Consider the following 18,660-nt stretch of genomic DNA (forward strand, 5'->3'; position numbering starts at 1 on the left):
GTGGGGTCCAGTGTAAAATGCCCTTCCCTCGTTTTTGTGTTTTAGAATTTGAGAAACGAAGAACAGGTTGCAATAATCCAAGCTGGAACTGTGCTTGCCCTGTGTGAAAAGGTAGAGCCCCACGGCGCTTCTGTCCGTGCACGTGTCCGAGCTCCCCCGCGCCACACAAGAACCTGCGCGCTGCTGTCTCGTGTGGCCCTGGGGCATGCGCTCCCGCGTCCGCGTCTGCATGTGCACGCGCATGCTGTTCCTTTCCGGCCTGAAGTCACCCCGCTTCCCCTAGAGAGCTTAGCACAGAAGCAGAGGAAAACCCCATCGAGGAAGCATCTGCAACACCGGGGTGGCCTTCCTATCAGGTTTTTGCCATCCGGTTTTTTAAGCTTAGTCAAACTCGTACCTGACTTCCAGTTTTTAACCCTGTTTCTTAGGCTTCCAGCCCGCCGCCTTCTACCCTGCGGTTAAAGCGGAAGCGAATTATGCCTCAGCAGCTGGATTTTGCCTTTCCATTATCTCCACCCCCCATTTATCGTTATGCAGTGGTGAATATTTTCACCCGCAGATTCTTACGAATCTTTTAAAGCACTTCCACAGGAGAGACTCTAGGGGTGGAATCGCGGGGCTAACTGGTGGGGGCGGGGGGTGTTTCAGAAATTTAATATTGTCAAAATGGTTTCTAGAAAAGGGGTCCCAATTCCCCCTCCACCTGCGTGTGACCACATTGCTTGTTCCACGTTCAACGGGCATGTCCCCGCTAGAGAACTCTGTCAGTTCCAGGGGCTAAAATCTCATGATGTTAGTGTTTCTGTTTGCATTGATGAGTGGTGGTGATTCTGGGTTGTTACTGTGTATTATCTATTTCCTTCCTTCTTTGTGAATTGTAACAACATTTCTGTTGTTCCACTGGGTTTGTTATTCTTTCATTCATTCTTTCATCAGTTATTCAATACATGTTTGTCATAAGTACCCTGTTTCTTACTGACTTCTCCATGTGTTTTTGCTGTATTTGTTAAAAATACGTTCCTGGTTTACCTTTTACATGTGTTTAGGATATTTAAGGTACATGTAACTTTTATGCAGTCCCATCCAGAGAGCTTTAACTTAAAAATACCGTTTTAATGACAAAGAGGTCTTAGTGATCTTAATCAAGATTCTTCCCAGAATTTTTGGAGGGGCATTGAAAATAGAAAAAGTTTTCTGCCCTGGGCTCTTGTCCTTCCTCCCTAGCCATGTGAAGGGCATGAAGTATTGGTAACAGATTTAGGCAAAGCCTTGCCTGAGGTCACACAGGAGGCAAGTCACTTCCCAAGTCCCTTCACCTGGCTGAGCCTATGTCCCCAGGTGGGCAGGGGGTGATGCTGACTCATGCCTAGCTGGCTGTTGGGCCCCTTAGTTGCAGGTGACCATACAGGGTTAGGCACACCGTATTCACTCAGTAAACATCCCTCCCACCAGTGTATCCTAATGTCCTATGCAGAGCTCTGTGCACTGTTACATAAAGTGTCTAGTAAACATTCAAGACTCGTTTTCATGGCAAGTGCTTCCTGGAGGATTGGTGAGGTCAGGCTACGTAGTTCCTTCCTCATCCCCTGGGAGACCCCTCCTGGGTGGACACCCCCCTCTGCCACCACCACCACCTGGGGTTTCTGCAGATCAGCCTCTGGGTCACTCTGAGCCATGGAACCAGGAACCTGCAAACCTGGTAGGGTTGGTATTGGGACTCTAGGACATGGCATTTTAAAACAGAAACATTGCTACTGAGCACTTAGGGCAAAGGGGTTTGGCCAGTGATGGTTGACTGTGAACCAAAAGCAGGAAACCTCCATGACTTGGGTGGCTGGTTATGGAGGGGGCTGGGCAGGAGGCCTAGGTGCTCCCTCTCTCCAACCCGCAGAGTCTCTTGGAAGGCCACACCTTGTAGGGAGTTCACAGCCTTGCTGAGAATAACCCCTTTCAAGCTGCTCCCTTCTCCCTGACATACTCCTCCCCACAGCCTGGCAAATCGTGGGGGTCCAGATCTGCAGCCTTAGGCCGTCCACCTCAGATCTGTAGGGTGCCTTTTCCTCTCAGCAACCATGACAGATTAGCGATGCTCCCCCTTCAGACCCCTGCCTGGCTTGTAGCAACCCTCTGCTTTGACCCTGTGCCCCCATACCTTTCACTAGCCAACGGGGTACAGGTGAGAAGCCTACCTCCCTATCTGGGATGGTCCTTGGGACTGGACTCAGATTGGGTCTTGGAGACCCTAGCCCTGCCACAGATCTGTGGCTAAAGATCCCATACATTTGGGAGTTGCTATCTGTGCCCCCTAGAGGGGGTGTTGGTGTTGGGAGTGGCCCCAGAAGGAAAGGTGGGTCTGCGGGACCAGCTGAGAGCCCTGACAGGTTCCTGGGGAGACAGACTGCCCAGTTAGCCTAGGACTGAGGGGTTCCTGGGACGTGGGGATGTCAGTGCTGGAACAGGGAAAGTGCTGAGCAAGCACACATGAGTTGGTCGCCCTGGATTTCACGAGCTGGCACCCCAATGCATGTGGTCTTAGAAACTGCCACTCAGTGTCAGCATCTGACAAAGCTGAGGGCAACTTCTGTTTTCTCTTTAGAGGCACAGTGCTGCTTTTGTAGAAGCATGTAAGTGAGGTACAAGTCTATTGAGGACTGTCATGTGGTGTTCCTGCATGACCTTGCCAGGGCATCTTGCTCTAGGGGGTTGTCTTGCTCCTTTCCTTGACTGGGGAAGCCCTGCCCCTTCTTGAAGGTTAGCAGAGTCTAAGGTCAGGTGCCATGTCTTGTCCCCACCCCATGCCCTCTGCAAGTAGCACCTGCCCAGCAGAGAAGCTTGAACGTAGGATGTCAGAAGGTTTATAGGTGATCAGAGTCATACCTCTTCTTTTTCTTTTCTTTTTTTTTTTAATTTAATTTATTTATTTTTAGAGAGGGAGAGAGAGGGGACGGGAAGGACAGAGGGGGAGGGAGAGAGAGAATCCCAAGCGGGCTCCACCCCCAGCATAGAGCCCGGCGTGGGACTCCATCCCACAACCTCAAGATTAGGACCTGAGCCAAAATCAGGAGTCCAATGCCTAACCGACTGAGCCACTCAGGAGCCCCAAGTCACACCTCTTCTTTATGAAGCTCCTTTAAGTTCAAAACCAATTGAGAAACAGTCAAAACCAATCAGACAGATGAAAGTTATTTTGTTTTTTTTTTAAATTTCATTTTCTCACTAGTAACAGTACCTTAGCGGATTCAGCTTAGGCCTGCGGCCGCAGTCAGACTTTCCAATAGTTGGCCTGGGGTCAAGGTCTTGGGACCCTCTTGAATGGAGAGTTGGGTCTTAGAGGAGAGAGGGCTCCTGCCTGCCCCCCAGCTCGGGCTCAGGGGGCCTGTACTTATAGGCGGAGACCTGGCTTCCTACGGAATGTCCTCCTGCCCAAACCTCTGTAGACTGATTGACTTCTCCCCTGCAGGTTTGGGGAGGACAGGTGTCCCCATGCCCCTTCTTTCTGGGGGGTGGTACAGATCCAGCTGTATTTAGGTATTCTCTTTCCCAAGTGTGGCCTAGTGGCTATCTGATGGATTCTGTTCAGTGGGAGATTCCTGACCTCTCACACCCAGGATGCTTGTGGCCGGTGTTTTCTGCTCTCATTTTCCTCCTTCAGTTGCTGAGAAGTACTTTTCAAGTTTTTTCTTTCTATGTGTAATATACATGTCAAATTTTTTTTAACAGTAAGAAGAAACTGGACACCATATTCTATAAAACCTATTCTAAGAGCAGCTTGTTGTAATGATTCAAAACTGGATTTTGATTTTTTTTCCATTTAAATTTGATTCATTTTGGGACTGCCCGCATTAGGATATTAAAAATGAAATGTTTTTAATTTCCAACCAAAAATATGCTTTTTTTTTGAGACATCACACATCCTTTCAATAACGTCTAACGAAATACTCTAATTTTGGCTTCTGCCACTGGCTCTGGGGGTCCACTCTGGGGGTCTACTCTGGGGCCTAAGCTCACTCTGATGTTGGGGGAAGCCTGTGTGATCACAGCTTCGTCTAGTCTTGTTCCCTCCATGGAGCCAGCACTCCCCCTCCCAGACCTCCATGCTCTCACATCTGTACTCGTTCAACCATGTTTGTTGGGCACATGCTTTACCCTGGGCCTGTGATGGGTAAGGAGGTATATCAGAACACATCCGATATGGTCCCTGCCTTTGGGCTTCTGTGGGAGGGAAACAGACAACAGCAATCTGTCAGGTGAGTGTCGTGAGAGCCATTCATAGGATGATGTAGGAATCCAGGAGGGCACCTGACCCCATGGACTTAGGAAGCGGGGCAGGCTTCCTGGAGGAGGCGACAGCTAATTTGGCCAGAAGGCTGAGTTGGTGTTAGCTCAGTGAAGACCTGAGGCAGAGGTCAGGGGTGGAAGAGGTGGTGATGTTCCAGGCAGGGAGAGCAGGCTGGGCTTGGGGGCCAGCCTTTGTCAGGAGTGATGGGATGTCCCTGAGGGCTTTAAACAGAAGTGGGTTTTTGAGAGGATGTATGGGCTTGAAAGGAGAAAGGGCTTTGGGTCCAGACAGGAGCCTGGAGGGGTAGTGGCTGTGGTGTGCGGCAGGTGGGTGGGTGTTGGAAACAGGAGGAGGTGGAACCAATGTATGGACAGGGGAGGGGAAGGAGAAATCAAGGCAGCTCCCCGCTTCCTGGTTTGGGGGAAATGGGGCTTGTCCTGAGCAGAAGGACCAGGGAGGCTAGGGAGGCCTCAGAGGGAGATGTGGTGGGGCGGCCTCGGCTGCAGGGGGATACTGCAAGAACAGAGGGGGCACAGAATCCCCTGGAAGAATCCCCTGAGTGGGGGTGGGGGGCGAGGGGTGGAAGCCAAGGGCAGGGCTCCAAGAGGAAGGGGAGCCTTGGTGGGAGAGGAGAAGGAAAGCCAGGAACCAGCTGAGCTTTGCGTGGCTATGGCCACTGAGCAAGGCTAGGAAGCCAGGAAAGGGGCGTGGTCCCTAGGCTGGAGGCAAGGAGGCTCTCTATTGTGTTGAATGCACACATTCATACACAGTGTCAAATATGGACAGCCCCTGCCCTCAGACACCCACACTGAATGCCCCGCAGGTCTCCCCACCAGCCCATCTCTTAGTTGGGTTCCTATAAAGACACACATGCATACCTCCATCTGAGAAACAGCGGCCCACCTCCCGTTCACCACCAGCCCAGACCCAAGAAGAGACAGACTGTCCCTGTGACCTGCCCTCAGCAGGTGCTCACCAACCCACTTCAGCACCCTCTTGTCTTAGAACTCAGCACCTAACCACTCAGGGGTGCTGCTGCAGGGGTGAGGTTTTGCAGGCTGGGTTAGAGATCCCCATTGCCCACCTGTGTGACCTTGGACAGCAGACTTAACTAGGTATCCATGTCTTCACCTATAAAACGTGTGCGGCTGTATCTGCCACATGATGGGCATGAAAGTCTGGAGGAGGTCCCCAGCATGAAGCCACCCTCACAGCACTCAGCAGGAGACCTCAGTAACACTCAGCCACCCAGCCGCAGAGCCCCCAGCTGCACACAGGGGCCCACTGTGCATCAAGTCAGGACCCCGCAGCTCAAACGCCAAGTCCTTCCTGGACATGCAGGCTTGATCAGAAACACTTACCTAGGCCCAGGCACAAACGCGCGCGTGCGCGCGCACACACACACACACGCACAGATATCCGTGACCTAGTTGGTCCCTGAGCCAACATCTGTCAAAGCTGAACATCTGTACAGACAATTAAATTCTGTTTTGAGGGTTGCCCTGGGATGAGCCGCGGAGGCCAGGAGCCTCATTGAGGAGGAGGCCCCCTGCACACTCGTTTTTGGCGGAAGGCCCCTAGCTGGCACGGGTTCTCATTTGATGACCCTCTGTCCCTGCTGTTTTCCAGTGGCTGAAGCAAATAGAGGGAACTGAGGCAGCCCTGACCCAGAAGATGCTGGACCTGGAGAGGGAAAAGGTAAAAGTACTGTGGGAGGCAGGAGGGTGGAAATGGTGCCTACAGCTTCCTTTCTGGGAAGGCCTCCATGTATTCTTTTTTTCTTTTTTTTTTTTTTTTAAGATTTTATTTATTTGAGAGAGAGAGAGGGCATGCAAGCGTTGGGATGGGGTGGCGTACAAGCGCCCCTCGCATGTATTTTGGTGGACACTGATTTGTGTGCATTTCTAAATTTTGCCTTTGCCCTAATGGCTGTGTCCGGTAATTGTCATCCATTGGCTTACTCTTTCACTCACTCAGTAGTTCACTTAATACCTATTTTCAGAGCCTCCGTTATCCCAGGTGCCATGCCAGGATTAGCAGTCCAGTGAGGAATTAGCAGTTCAGTGAGGAACATGAGGGGTCCCTGCCTTGAGGAGCTAGCTCGCAAGCCTGTGGGGATGTGTGCTTATGAGCCAAGAGCCATGAGGCAGCCTGGGGACATTAGAAGCCGCATGTGGGCGATGCTGAGGTCCTTGGCCCAGTGGCTCTGAAGACACGCAGCGGGGCCTCCCATCTTTGCTGGCCTCCCTAACGCCCCTGAGAGTTTGGGAAAGATGCACTGGTCTTCATTTCCTCATGGCTAAGTGAGGGATTCCAAGGTCCACCTCGCTGGGCTGTAGGGATGAGAGACGTGAGACGCACAGCCAGTGTTGCACAGTGCTTGGTGGGGTCCCTGGTGAGAGGTGGTGGTGGTGGTTATTCACCAGGGGACAATGGCATATAAGGGTCCGTTGTGCCCAGCCTTAGGGAGGTTCAAGAGGGCTGCCCAGACGAAATGGGTCTTGAACCTTCAAAGAGCAATTCAAGTTTTGCAAGTAGGAGTGAGAGGTAGAACCCAAAGGTAGAAGGAATCGCTTACAGCCTAGGAGCTCGTGTGGTGTGAGAGGGCCCTGGCTTGGAGTCTAGTCTGTCCTCGGCCACCAGGACACATCTAGGGCAAGGCACTGGGCTTCTCTGGTCCTGTTTCTTCATCTGTGAAGTCAAGCGCCTGCAGGAGAGGAGCTCTGACCTTGGAACCTTCCAGTCAGTAGTAGAGATTTGCATTCTGGACAGACCGTGCTTGCAGGGACTAAAAGAGTGACTCAGGCACGGGGAGGAGGCAGAGGGCAGTGAAACTAGTCAAGAGATGGGAAATGCTGTCATGGGGGGGGGGTGACGAGCCACATCTGAGAACCGTTGGGATGGCCTCATGGGCCACGAGGACATGAGAAGAACTGAGAAGGATTCCTGCATGGGCACTGGGTTGGGGGAAAATGGCTTTGGTGCTTTCAGAACCCCATAGGGATGGGAAGCCAGGAGGAGGCAGGACAGGCTGAATCATGGCTCCTGGGCCTGTGAGGCTCCTGCAGATTCATGCAGAGGGGCGAGCAGGGCAGACCATCACCTCCCTTTTCATCTGAGCCCCTGGTGGGTCCCCAGCTTGCAGGGAGGGTCGCTCTCTAGCAGTGGTGAGTAAGGGGCCTCTGAAGAGCCTCACCAGGGTGGGTTCTTGTGCTGATCTCAGTCGTGGGGGGCCTCCTGTTTTTCAGGACCTATTCAGCAGGCAGAAGGGCTACCTAGAGGAGGAACTGGACTACAGGAAGGAAGCCCTCGACCAGGCGTACCTGGTAGGACCGGAAGTGGGTTGGTCGCTTTGGCTTGTTAGACTCGCCCTCAGAAGCTGTGTTTTCCTTTGGGACTGACACCATGTTTAGGGGCCACACCAGGGCCACATGGGCGCTGTCAAAATGCCCTGTGTTCTGACGGGAATGACTGTACAGCGGCACTGTCCCTTTTATCCAAAATAGCCACTTAGCTGGGTGGTTTCTTAAGGTGTGCTTTCAATTCTAGGAATCATTTGAAATGAGTATGAAGCAGCTGTCTTTCTTATGTGTTCGTTCTACTTGAATACTTACTTATATGTAAAACCCCAAAGCCAGTTTTCCTGTGAACAGGAACAAGGGGCAGTCACCGAGGAACACAGAGGAAAAGCCAGGAGAGCAGCAGGCGGGGATCAGCAAAACAAAATTACTTGTCGCCCTGTTGCGTTTGGGTCACAGAATTTGTCCCAGGCTTCCTGGTGGTTAGCTTAAAATGCGATCCCATCCAGGTTCACGTGTCCTATGGTTTTGAGGCCTCTTCTGGCAGCAAGTGAGATGGGGAGATGATACGGACCCACCAGGGAACCTCACGGCATAGAGAATGGAGAGTTCAGTGTCCCTTCTTGCAAGAAGCAGCAGTGTGATACCCAAAGTCTTGAGCGAGTATTTGCCCTGGTCATTTGCAGTTAAGATCATCTTATGAAATAGTGTGTACTTAAGAAATGCATGGCCCACAACTGGAAAATGACTTTCAGGACCTCATTTCCATGAGCATGGCCAGGAGGATGGAGTGACAGTAGCCAGGGTAGGAGGGGCTGGCACACCTCCCTGAGACCCTTGGCCCTTGGTGTCTGGGCTCTGAGGCCTGAATGGAGAGAATGGGGGGCCGGAGAGGTCGTAGGTGCCATATGGGATTGAGCCTCACTGGGGATGGGGCAATTTTCCCTCCTAGCACTTATTTCTGGGCATTCAATGTTATCACGGTGTGGAGGGCAATTTAAAATAGAAATATCTCCTCCCTCTCTGGGAGAGAAGCTCACACTCAACCATTCCCTTGCTGGTTTTGCCTTGACTCTGCCTCCCCTCTCCCTGGTCCTTTCAAGAATGCGTTTCCCACATCACAGGACACTGGCTCCCTAGCGTTTCCCAGAAAGCTCTGATTTCAGGAGATTTATGGACACTGAAGCCAAAGGAACAAGTCTAGAAAACTCTTAGGGCTTCTTGGGTCCTTAATGTGTTGAAGGTTGAAGGGTGGGCCTGGGCTCGGAGAGGAACATAAGCAAACATTTTGGCAAATTCACAGAATCACAGGTTGACTTTTCAAGGGATCTCTGGCAGGACTGGTGATTTTCATCACATTTTAGAAAAGCTCGGTGTCCACCCTTTGCTGTCTAAGTACTGTCTGCAGGAAGGCTTCTGAGTCCCTCTGAGTCCTGGTCCTGCAGAGGAGGCCCCTGGATGAGCCGATCCTGCAACCCCATAGAAATTACATTCTTTCCCAAAGACTGTTCCAAAGCCTTGGGGGGTTCAGGTTCACAATGGGGTTGCCTTCTGATGTCACACTGGATAGACTTGAACATGAGGGAAGTAACAAGCTCCAGGAGGGAGCCTCGTGCCTGGGAAGGAGGGAGGGCAGCAGGCACCACATATGGGCCTGTGTTCCTTTGTCATTGCACTGGGTGAGATGTGGCAGGTCCACAGTGGAGCTGCTGGAATTAGGTGGTGGGGTCCCAGCTGGAGGCTGGTGACTTGTGGTCCCCTAGAAGCACAGCTGCTGCATGGGGAGGGGGTGAGCCTGCAGACACAGGCACAGGCAAGCTCTGGTTCCATGTGGAGCCCACGTGAGGGCCCTGGGCCGTGCCTGTGGACAGACTTTGCCTTCAGGTTTCCCATGGGGGACACCTGGTGGTTAAGATTGGCTCTGGCCTGATGGGTCCTGCATTCCCCACCCCCTTCGCCCCCCCACCCCCACTCCCCCCGGAGTGAGCACAATCACACTAACACTGGACACTGACGGGAGCAGCTGGGAGAGCGGGGACCAGATGCCTGCAGAGGCTTGTCCATGGAAAATGTCCCCTCCACACCTCTGCTTCCAGCCACGTCTTCCCTCTTCTTGGCCATTTCCATCCAGACTGAAGATTGGTCTAGTCGGTGTTGGGAAGACAAGGAGCAGTTCCTTAGATCCCTTGGCTGGAAGCCCTGTGTTGGGGTAGTTGCAGGTGTGGGACAGGCTGGGGAGGGTGGAGACCAAGAATTTGCAGTGACGGTGACCAGAGCAGTGGTCAGCCTGGCCCAGGATGGGGTTTGCTTTCGAGGACAATGTGGGTGGGGATTTGGGGAAGCAGAAAAGGAGATAATCCTCTCTTTTGTCCCTAGATAACTATATTCAACTATATAGGTAGTTAGAGGTAACTATATTTAAGTGTCTCGGGGGTCAAGTGGAAAAGAAATAACTTCCTCTAATGATTAAAACTCTTGCTTTTCACAAGGAGCCTCCAACTGGCCACTAATCTCATCTGCTTTGCTAACACAAGGCGTCTCGTGTTTGTAGCAGGGCAGGCCCGGTTAGAGCATTGTCACTCTTTGCTTTAGGTTAAAATCGCATTCCAAACTAGCTGGCTGAAAACCACATGTGTGCAATTTGAGACATCCCCCCCCCCACACCCAGGAGAAAAGGGGAGTTTGGGGGGAGTACATGGGGTGCCAAGAACAAAATGGAAACTGGTCGAACCAAGCCTCTCTCTGAATCACACATTTTAAGGAGCAGTTGTGGTTATTTCTTCTTACAGCCCTTGTCCTCTCCTGGAAGGAGGAGGGCTATTCTTGATTGAATAGACTAAGGTTCTCAAAAAGCTGTGCACGGGGCTGAAAGGGGCTCCCTGGCTCTCCCCTTCCCACCCCCGCCTGCCTGTCGGGCTGGATGCTCTCTGAAGCCCCCCCAACCCAGCACGCTCCCCTCCCCGCCTGAGACCGCCCACGCTGCCTCCCTCGGCTGCAATGCCCCGGCCCCTACTGTCCCTCGTCTGTGATCTTCCACTGTCTGTGTGATTTGGGCCACTCAGAAAATCCAGGAGCTGGAGGCCACGCTGTACAACGCGCTGCAGCAGGAGCCGGGGCGGAGGGCCAGCGAGGCGCTGAGCGAGGGCCAGCGGGAGGACCTGCAGGCCGCCGTGGAGAAGGTGCGCCGGCAGATCCTGAGACAGAGCCGCGAGTCCGACAGCCAGGTCCTGCGGGAGCGCATGGAGCTGCTGCAGCAGGCCCAGCAGGTGAGGGGCAGGTGGCTGGCACCAGGTGCCTCTTGCCCTCTTCCCAGCCTCTGGCCCCTCGGACGGGAACCTGGTGTTTCAGGCATGGCTGATGGCCCGCTGGCCACCTAGCGAATCTCCTCGGGAAGCAAGGCAGGAATTCTCGGCGTGCGTTGTCAGCGACAGGGAGCAGTGTTCGGATACACATTGCAAGGGGAGGGCGCCCCCTGCTGGGTCCTCATGCAAACCCCAGCCTGTCGTTTCCCGGGGCTCTCCCTCCGGCAGGTGTACTCTATTTGAAGGTCAGGTTCTTTTTAAAACCAGGAGGCGTGGCTGAACGGTGTGCACTTTTTTTTTTTTTTCCCGGCTGTATTTTGTGATGATGCTTAATTTGAGGACTGGACTCCGAAACCCTAAATGTCTTCCAAGGTTTGGAGTCCTGTGTGAAGGTCACATGCTGCCGACCCCAGGGAGAGCCTGGCTGCAAGGACTGCAGGGAGATAACAGGGACAAAGAGGCCCCAGCCTCTACTCCAACATTTTCTGGGGGCTCACTGGTGGGGACCTTTGATGGTGGTCCCTCTGCGGGGTGGGGACGATGACATCCATTCTCTTGATGAGGGTGCTAGGGCTCAGGAAGGTTAAGTCACATGCCTGAAGGTCACACAGTATATAGGGAGTCCCACCAGGGAGGAGGAACACGAGTGAGCCGGGGAGGCAACATCACAGAGGGCAGAGCAAGCTTGCCACCATCAGGAAGGGGCACATCTGAAGACAGCACAGGTCCCCGCGGATCTGAGGAGGGTGCGTGGGGGGGCCCGGCCAGAAGTGGAAAGATGTGGCGAAGGGGAAGGGGGAATGGTCAGCCTGGGAGGTCTCTTCATACAGGACTTGGTTTGACTGAGAGGACACGCAGGAGGCCCCTGTGACCCCGACCTGGCTGTCGCCTCTGTTCCCGTGCTGCCCACTGCACTGGTGTCATTGGGTTGTCTGCTCCCTAGCACCCCAGCTCTGAAGCCATGTGCATGCAGTTGAAGTGCACAGGCATGTGCGTGCGCATGCGCACACACACACACACACATACACACACTCTCACACCCTGTGTCTAGGGAGAGAGAGGTTTCATTAGTAGGGAGATTCCTGATCAGGCGGGCACAGAGAGGGACAAAGGGCAAGGAGAGGTTGCAGATGGAGGGAGGGGAAGGGAAAGGCGTCAGTCCTTCGATTGGGAAGGTCTGACGTGCGCGCAAGCGATGAGTGAGGCCTGGGGTGCAGCCCAGCAGGTGAGACAGAGGCCCAGACTTCCAAGCAGAGGGGGAGGGTGGGGGGTGGGGACGGGGAAGAAGGCCACCATGTTGAAGCTGTGGCTTTGTCCGGGCACACCGGGCCGCCTCCTGTCCTGAGGGAGGAAGAAAGGCAGGCACCCAGCGATGAGGGGCGGAAGGGGCAAGGGAGGACTTGGAATCCCCGTGGCCCGAGTGGGTGGCGACATTGCCGGTGTAGGGCTGGCCACTAAGGATGGAGACCAAGAATTTGCAGTGACAATGACCAGAGCAACGGTAGGCCTTGCTGGGCGGGGCACTGGAGCTCAGGGTGTGGAGGGAAAGGGAGGCAGCGGGGGAGGGGGAGGAGGGACCACCAGCTGCAGCAGCAGCCTCCCTGGGCGCTGTTAGAAATGCTGACTCTCAGGCCGCACCTTGGAATTGGATTCTGCAGAAAAAAGCTGCTCAGTGTGGGGGGATTGTAAATCAAGATCCATGGCTGTGAGTTCCAGAAGGGAGTAAGGGCCTGTCTCCGTCCACTCTGGGCACTGTGACAAATGTCACAGACAGACTCCTGTGGGTCGCAGCTCTGGAGGCTGGAGGGCCAGGAGCAAAGGGCTGGCTGATCTGGTGGCCAGTGGGGCCTCTGGGCTCTTTCTGGCTCACAGATGGCCTCCTACTCCCTGTGCCCTCAAATGACCAGAGGGGGACAAACAGCGCAGAAAGAGGGGGGCGAGTCGGAGGGAGAGATTTTTTTTCTTATAAGGCCACCAACCCTACCAGATCAGGGACTAACCCTATGACCTTACTTAACCTTAATGTCTCCTGGAGGCCGCACGTCCAGATCCATTCACACTGGGGGTTACAGCTCCAACCTAGGAATTTGGGGCTGGGGTGCCATTCAGTCCATAGCAGGGTCTCATTCCTTTTTTGGTTCTGGAAGAGCATGAGCTCTCATTCCTTGTTGCGCTTCTCCCCTCACCCTGTCACCCTGACTTAGGCCAGGTGAACGCCCCCCCACCCCGCCCGGTGGCATTGGACCATAGAACTCAGAGGACAGGGCTCATCTCATTGACTGAATCAATGGCAAGGCTTACCTCTGGGCCTCAGCTTCTGCATTCTGTGCTTCTGGGAAGTTTGGAGAGCTCTTCCTCCAGACTTGGACTTAAGGGGGAGATGTTTGGCCAGACTTTCCCGGTGTGGCAGGCACAGGGGTATCTGAGACACCATGGCACTCGCTGCTCCTTGCTCCCTGTCCCTGCCAAGTGCCATATGTGTGACAGTAGCCGGCATGGGGGCCCCAGCCGGCATCTTGGTGCCTTTGTAAAAGATGTTCAGACTTGAGAGCACACCTGTTCATTGTAACAGAATTTCCTGGCTTTGGCCATCCTCATGTGATGCCCAACCAGAGGGGACGGTTTCCTTCCAACAAGCCCTGAGACCCCAGAGTGTCAGCAAAAGTGAGGTTTTGTGGCTTCCTGCTTGCCTTCAGTGGCTGTGTACCAGAAGAGTACTTATGTGTCAGGCACAAGACTGGCCCCTGGGGCTGGGGCAGGGAGCCAAATCCCTGCTTTCATGGATAACATGCTCTTATAATCTAGTGAGGAAACTCACAGCACAAATAAACACCAAGGATGTCAGAAAGGCTATGAGGACAGATGGGAAATGATGTGGAGATGAACCCCTGTGCTCTGCGCAGAGAGCAGCAAGTCCAAAGGTCCTGGGGTAGGAATGGTTTACTGAGCTTGACAAAAGGTATGCAATGTTTATAAGCTGTAACTTTCCAAAGCAGCAGCTGCTGAATATAGGACTTTTAAAACCAGAGGCCACAGGAGCTGGGTAAGAGCTAGCCACACAGGTAGTGGTGGCCTTCCCCCCTCCCCCACCAACTGTGGCCAGTGGAGCTCACGGCCTGTGTATGGAAAGCTATGGGGTGGCACTGGGAGCACAGCCTTTCAGGTCAGACAAGTCTGGATTCAAAAACGCCCTGACTTATAGTGTCACCAGAGTCTCAGTTTCCAAACCTGTAAAATGGGGACAGTCATAGCAGAGTCAGTGGAGAATTGAATTAAAGTACTGGGAAGAGCCAAAAGCTAAGCCCTGGACATGTGTTAGTTCCTCTCTGCTGCACTTGACCTTTTCCCCCCAGCACGACCTTCACTCTGTACTCTGTCATGTTGTCATGTCTGTGACAGTCACTCATTTAATATCTGGTGACTGGGCAGGTGTTGGGTGCCAAGCCGTGTTTAAGGGCAAACAAGACAAAGTCTCAGCCTTGTGCAGGCACACCTGGTGATGATAAACAGGGAGATGGGATGGGGGTGGCCAGAGTCCCGTGGTGAGCTCTGCTGGGCAGGGGATCCTGCCCCCAACCCCTGAAGAATGGGAAGGAGCCATTCCCTACTTGAACCCTGCATCCCCCACCCCAGTTGTCCCTTCATCCTTGGACTAGAATCCAAGGCCACGTGCGGTCATGTTCTCATTACGGTGCCCCTCCCCACCCTGACCCAGCCTGGCACCTGCTGGGCCCCTTGCCAGGGACAAAAGGACAGGTCCCTTCTGTCCTCCCCTTCCATTCAGACATAGCCTGGGGAGCCCCCCCACACCCCAGCCCTGTGGAATTAGCTGCCCCCTCCCCACTGGAGGGTAAGCTCTGTGAGGGCAGGGACCTCTTCCTCAAAGCCTGGAAGTTGTTCCTGGGGGAGTTTTGCAAGTTCTTGGAAAGCTGTAAAGCTTCACCCTCCCTTCACATGACCCTGTAATATACAAGGCCCTTCCCCCAGCCTCAGGAGCCCCCATTTCACCTCGGGTTATGGGGTCACAGAAGAGGGGTTCAGATATTAGAAATTATGTGATTCCCCAACACCTAAGCTTGGGGTGAAAGACCAGGCTAGGGCCAAGCTGAGTTTTTGTGTTTTTGTTTTTTTTTTAAAGATTTTATTTGTCAGAGAGAGGATCAGAGAGAGTGAGCACAAGCAGAGAGAAGCAGGCAGAGGTAGTAGCAGGCTCCCCGCTGAGCAAAGGAGCCCGATGCAGAACTCGATCCCAGGACCCTGGGATCATGACTTGAGCTGCAAGCAGTTGCTTAACTGACTGAGCCACCCAGGCGTCCCCCCAGCTGAGTTCTGTGCTCATTGTTGGGTGCTCTCTCCCTCCTCACCTTGCAAGGGGATCCTTGGGGACAGTCATGGCCACACCAAAGTATACATCCCTTCCTTCAGGTGGAGGAGAATCGGAAACATACAGGTTTCCTAATCTTTTATGGGATGCGTACTCTATGCCAACTCTGCTCTGAGCCCTTTGCACAGATTCAGCTGGTAGACCCTCAGACATGGGCAGCACAATGCCCTTTAGTTATTGATCAGGAAATCAAGGCCCAGAGAGGTCGAATCCCTTGCCTGAGACCTCATATCTGAGGATAAGTAATTTTCTGGTGTCTTCCATGCCAGTCTGTTCCCTGTTTCTGGCAGTGTGACCTTTCCAAAATCAAACTCTCATCATTTCCCTGCTTAAAACCCTTCACAGGCTCCCCACGATACCCCAAATCTGTGAGCTCCTCATTGGGATGTTGCAGACCCTCTGAGCGTTGCCCCCATCCCTCTGCTCCCATGTCCCTGTGCATCCTGTTCCCTCTGCTTGGAATTCCCTGCCCCCTCCCGAGTCTGGTACACTGTGGGTGCTGGGCTGGGCTCTTCCTCGGCCGGCTCTCCCAGCCCAAGGCTCAGTGCCCCACCCTTCTCCTCTCTGGGCTCCAGAGTCCCCTGCCTGGAGCACCCACATAGAATAGCACCCCACCCCTGTCCCTGCTTCCACTTGATTTTCTCTGTGACATTGGATCCAGTGGGCCATCTGGGTACCTGAATAATGAATGCTTCTGTCTGAAAACTCCTTAGGGCCCCAGGCACATTGACCTGTATTTGTTAAATGGGTGAAGGTGTCCACAGAGGTAGTTCTCAAAGTGGGTCCGCAGACAAGCAGCATCTGCATCACTCAGGAACTCAATGGAATGCAGGTGCTCAGGCTCGACCCCCTGAAACCAAGTCAGAAACTCTGCTGGGGGCTTCCAGTGATTTGCAAGCCCTCCAGGTGACCCTGACCCGGATTTGAGAACCATAGCCCTACAGAATGCATGGATGGCTTCTCCAGGCCTGGCTAAGAGTCCCTGGAGGCCAAGTGCTTATAAGGCCTGGCCTGGGTCACTGGCCCTGCAGCCCAAGGACACTGCAGGAGGGAACTCTCCACCTACATTCAGGTGTGGCAGGGAGGCCACCAGATGGACAGTGGTCAGGGGTGGCTGGTCCCAGCACTTGAAGGGTGACTCTCTGGAAAAGTCTGTGCTTGTGGGACATCCTGGGTGGGATGCCACGTGGAACTGGAAGGAATGGGCTTGTAAGTTCTGGAGCTAGGGTGTGTGCCCCCAAGGGGCATTTAGTGGGTGCAGCAGCAGACAGGGTGACCAGTCATTCTGGGTTCCCGGGGCTGAGGGGTTGCTGGGGACCCCAGATGTTCAGTGGCAAAACCAGGACTGTCCTGAGCAGATCAGAATGGTTGACCATTCTCACACTTGTGCCGAGCGGGCTTCTAAGGGACTGGGGCGCATGTGGGAGAGATGGCCACGGCTGGTCCTCGCTGGCCCTGCCCCAGCTTGTCAGCCTTGCATAAGCACATTGTCTGATGCTACCTCGAATCCATGATCTCTATTAGCCTGCCCCAGGCACCTCCGTGTCCCGGTCCAGATGGGAGGCTTCTGTTTTAAAGAGATCCTATGCTAAGAGTCCACACCGTGTGATTCCGTTTCCGTGTGCTTCAGGAACTGGCAAAATCGACCTTCCGTGGTGGAGGATGGGGGTCAAGGAGCCTCCTGCTGGGGAGCCTCCTGCTGGGGGCCCTCCATCTGGACTCGGGCTGTGGGGATGCAGGCCTGCCAGGCACGCTGCCCGCCTGTATTTGCCCACTTCTCTGATGGTGTCCCACACGCACCACGGTGAAGAGTAAAGAGAAAGTTTTGAACCCAGAAATTTTACCTTGTCTGATGCACGAGGTCGTGTGTTTCAGAGAATCCGAGAACTGGAGGCTAAGCTGGAGACCCAGAAGAGACATCTGAAGGAGTTGGAGGAAAAGGTAGGTGGGGCGCCCACCCCTCCCCTCCCCCACTTCTTGCTGGGACAGGTCACCCTGGGGCTTTGTCCTTCCGCTCTGCCAGCTTTCTAATGCAAGAATGGATTCACCTCTTGCTCCCTTCTCTGCTCTGGTCCCCCCAAGATGGTCACATCCACGAAATAAGTAGCTCGTTCAAATGCTTTTCTAGGGAAGAAAAGTGCAGTTTGGGACCAACTTTGTGTTTGGGCAGAGCCGGGGTGAGATGCCTTCCCCTCCCCCCTACAAAAGACCTTTCAGGGACGGTGTGATCCTCTCTAGAGTGGCAAGCCGGGCTTGGTTACCTCCCACGGACCCTTTCATCTTAGAGGACTTCTGTGTGCCAGCGGTGTGTTCTCGGGAGTTTTTCCCCTCCCAGTGGGAAGCAAGGCTGACCTATCCCCATGTTGATACCAGGCCTTGTGTGTCTCTCTGCATTAGCATCATTTTGTGGGAGGGGACACTGGACCCTGAACCTGCAGCTGGGAAGGGGTAGCTGGTCTCCTGGGTGCCACAGCCACTGCTCAGCCCTTCTGGCATGTTCCATTGGTCCAGGCAGACAGACGAGGGCCACTTAGAACCACATGTGTGGCATCTCTGTCCTGCCCTTCCCACCTCCTGTGCATCCACCCAGTGACCATCCGTCCTTGAGCTCAGGGACCAGCTTGTATGCGCTGCTGTTTCCAAGACAGTTCTCCCCATGGAATAGGGCACCGCACTTGTTTGCCTGATGAGTCATAGATGAGTCGTAGACCAGTAAAGCACGTTCTGTGTTACAGAGGTAAGCGCAAGTGTGTGAGCCCCATGAAGGTTCTAGTCTCCACCCCCCCCCACCCTCCACCCCCCGGTCATCAAGGACAATGTGCCCGAGGAAGGGACCCTGGTCTGAACCTGGAAGTCCAATATGCAGTCACCCCGGGGGAGGAAGAGGGAGGGAGGGCATTGGCAGGTTTCCATTGCCTGAGGCAGGTCTTAGGAGAGAGGAAGCCCACCTACCCCCCGAAATGGGGTCAAGGTCATGGAAGTCCCCCAAGGGCCAATTTCAGGACAGATATGTACAAATGTGAAAACAGCCCCTCCCCATCCTGGAGGCAGTCAGACACCATGGGCCCAAACAGACAGTACAGCTCTTCAGATGATGCTAAGCCAGTTCAGAAGCTTCTCCCCTTTCTTTCCTGAGAGGATGCAGGAGTAACCTTCCCATACTTCCTCTTCACAGAGACCCTCAGTGCCTCCAGCCTGCACGGCTGGTGCTGTCCTGTAGGGGGCAGCAGAGGGTCATGGCTGGCCGGCTCAGCACACGGATTCAGGCGGGTCTTGTGCTAGAGTCCTGGGTACCCATGTGGGATTCTGGTTTAAGCAGATGCCTAGTGTCTCTGTCGGCCAGATGCCCGCCCCACAATCTTCTGGGGCTGTTTTGAGGTCCCAAGGGAATGTCAA

General features: G+C 54.0%; 1 protein-coding gene across 3 annotated transcripts in view; it reads left to right on the plus strand.

Annotated features, from left to right (window-relative positions):
• JAKMIP1 (janus kinase and microtubule interacting protein 1) overlaps positions 1-18,660 on the plus strand; it is a 132,704-nt gene that overhangs the window by 105,540 nt on the left and 8,504 nt on the right. For all 3 annotated transcript variants that reach the window (XM_045075476.1, XM_045075481.1, XM_045075486.1), the window contains exons 16-20: positions 46-111; positions 5,909-5,977; positions 7,528-7,605; positions 10,641-10,844; positions 17,140-17,205. In XM_045075476.1, coding sequence (XP_044931411.1) covers positions 46-111; positions 5,909-5,977; positions 7,528-7,605; positions 10,641-10,844; positions 17,140-17,205 — 483 coding nt within the window. The remainder of the gene's footprint in view (positions 1-45; positions 112-5,908; positions 5,978-7,527; positions 7,606-10,640; positions 10,845-17,139; positions 17,206-18,660) is intronic.

The sequence above is a fragment of the Mustela putorius genome, unplaced genomic scaffold, assembly GCF_011764305.1.
Source record: "Mustela putorius furo isolate JIRA1106 unplaced genomic scaffold, ASM1176430v1.1 tig00000083_pilon_pilon_pilon, whole genome shotgun sequence".
NCBI classification, from domain to species: domain Eukaryota; kingdom Metazoa; phylum Chordata; class Mammalia; order Carnivora; family Mustelidae; genus Mustela; species Mustela putorius.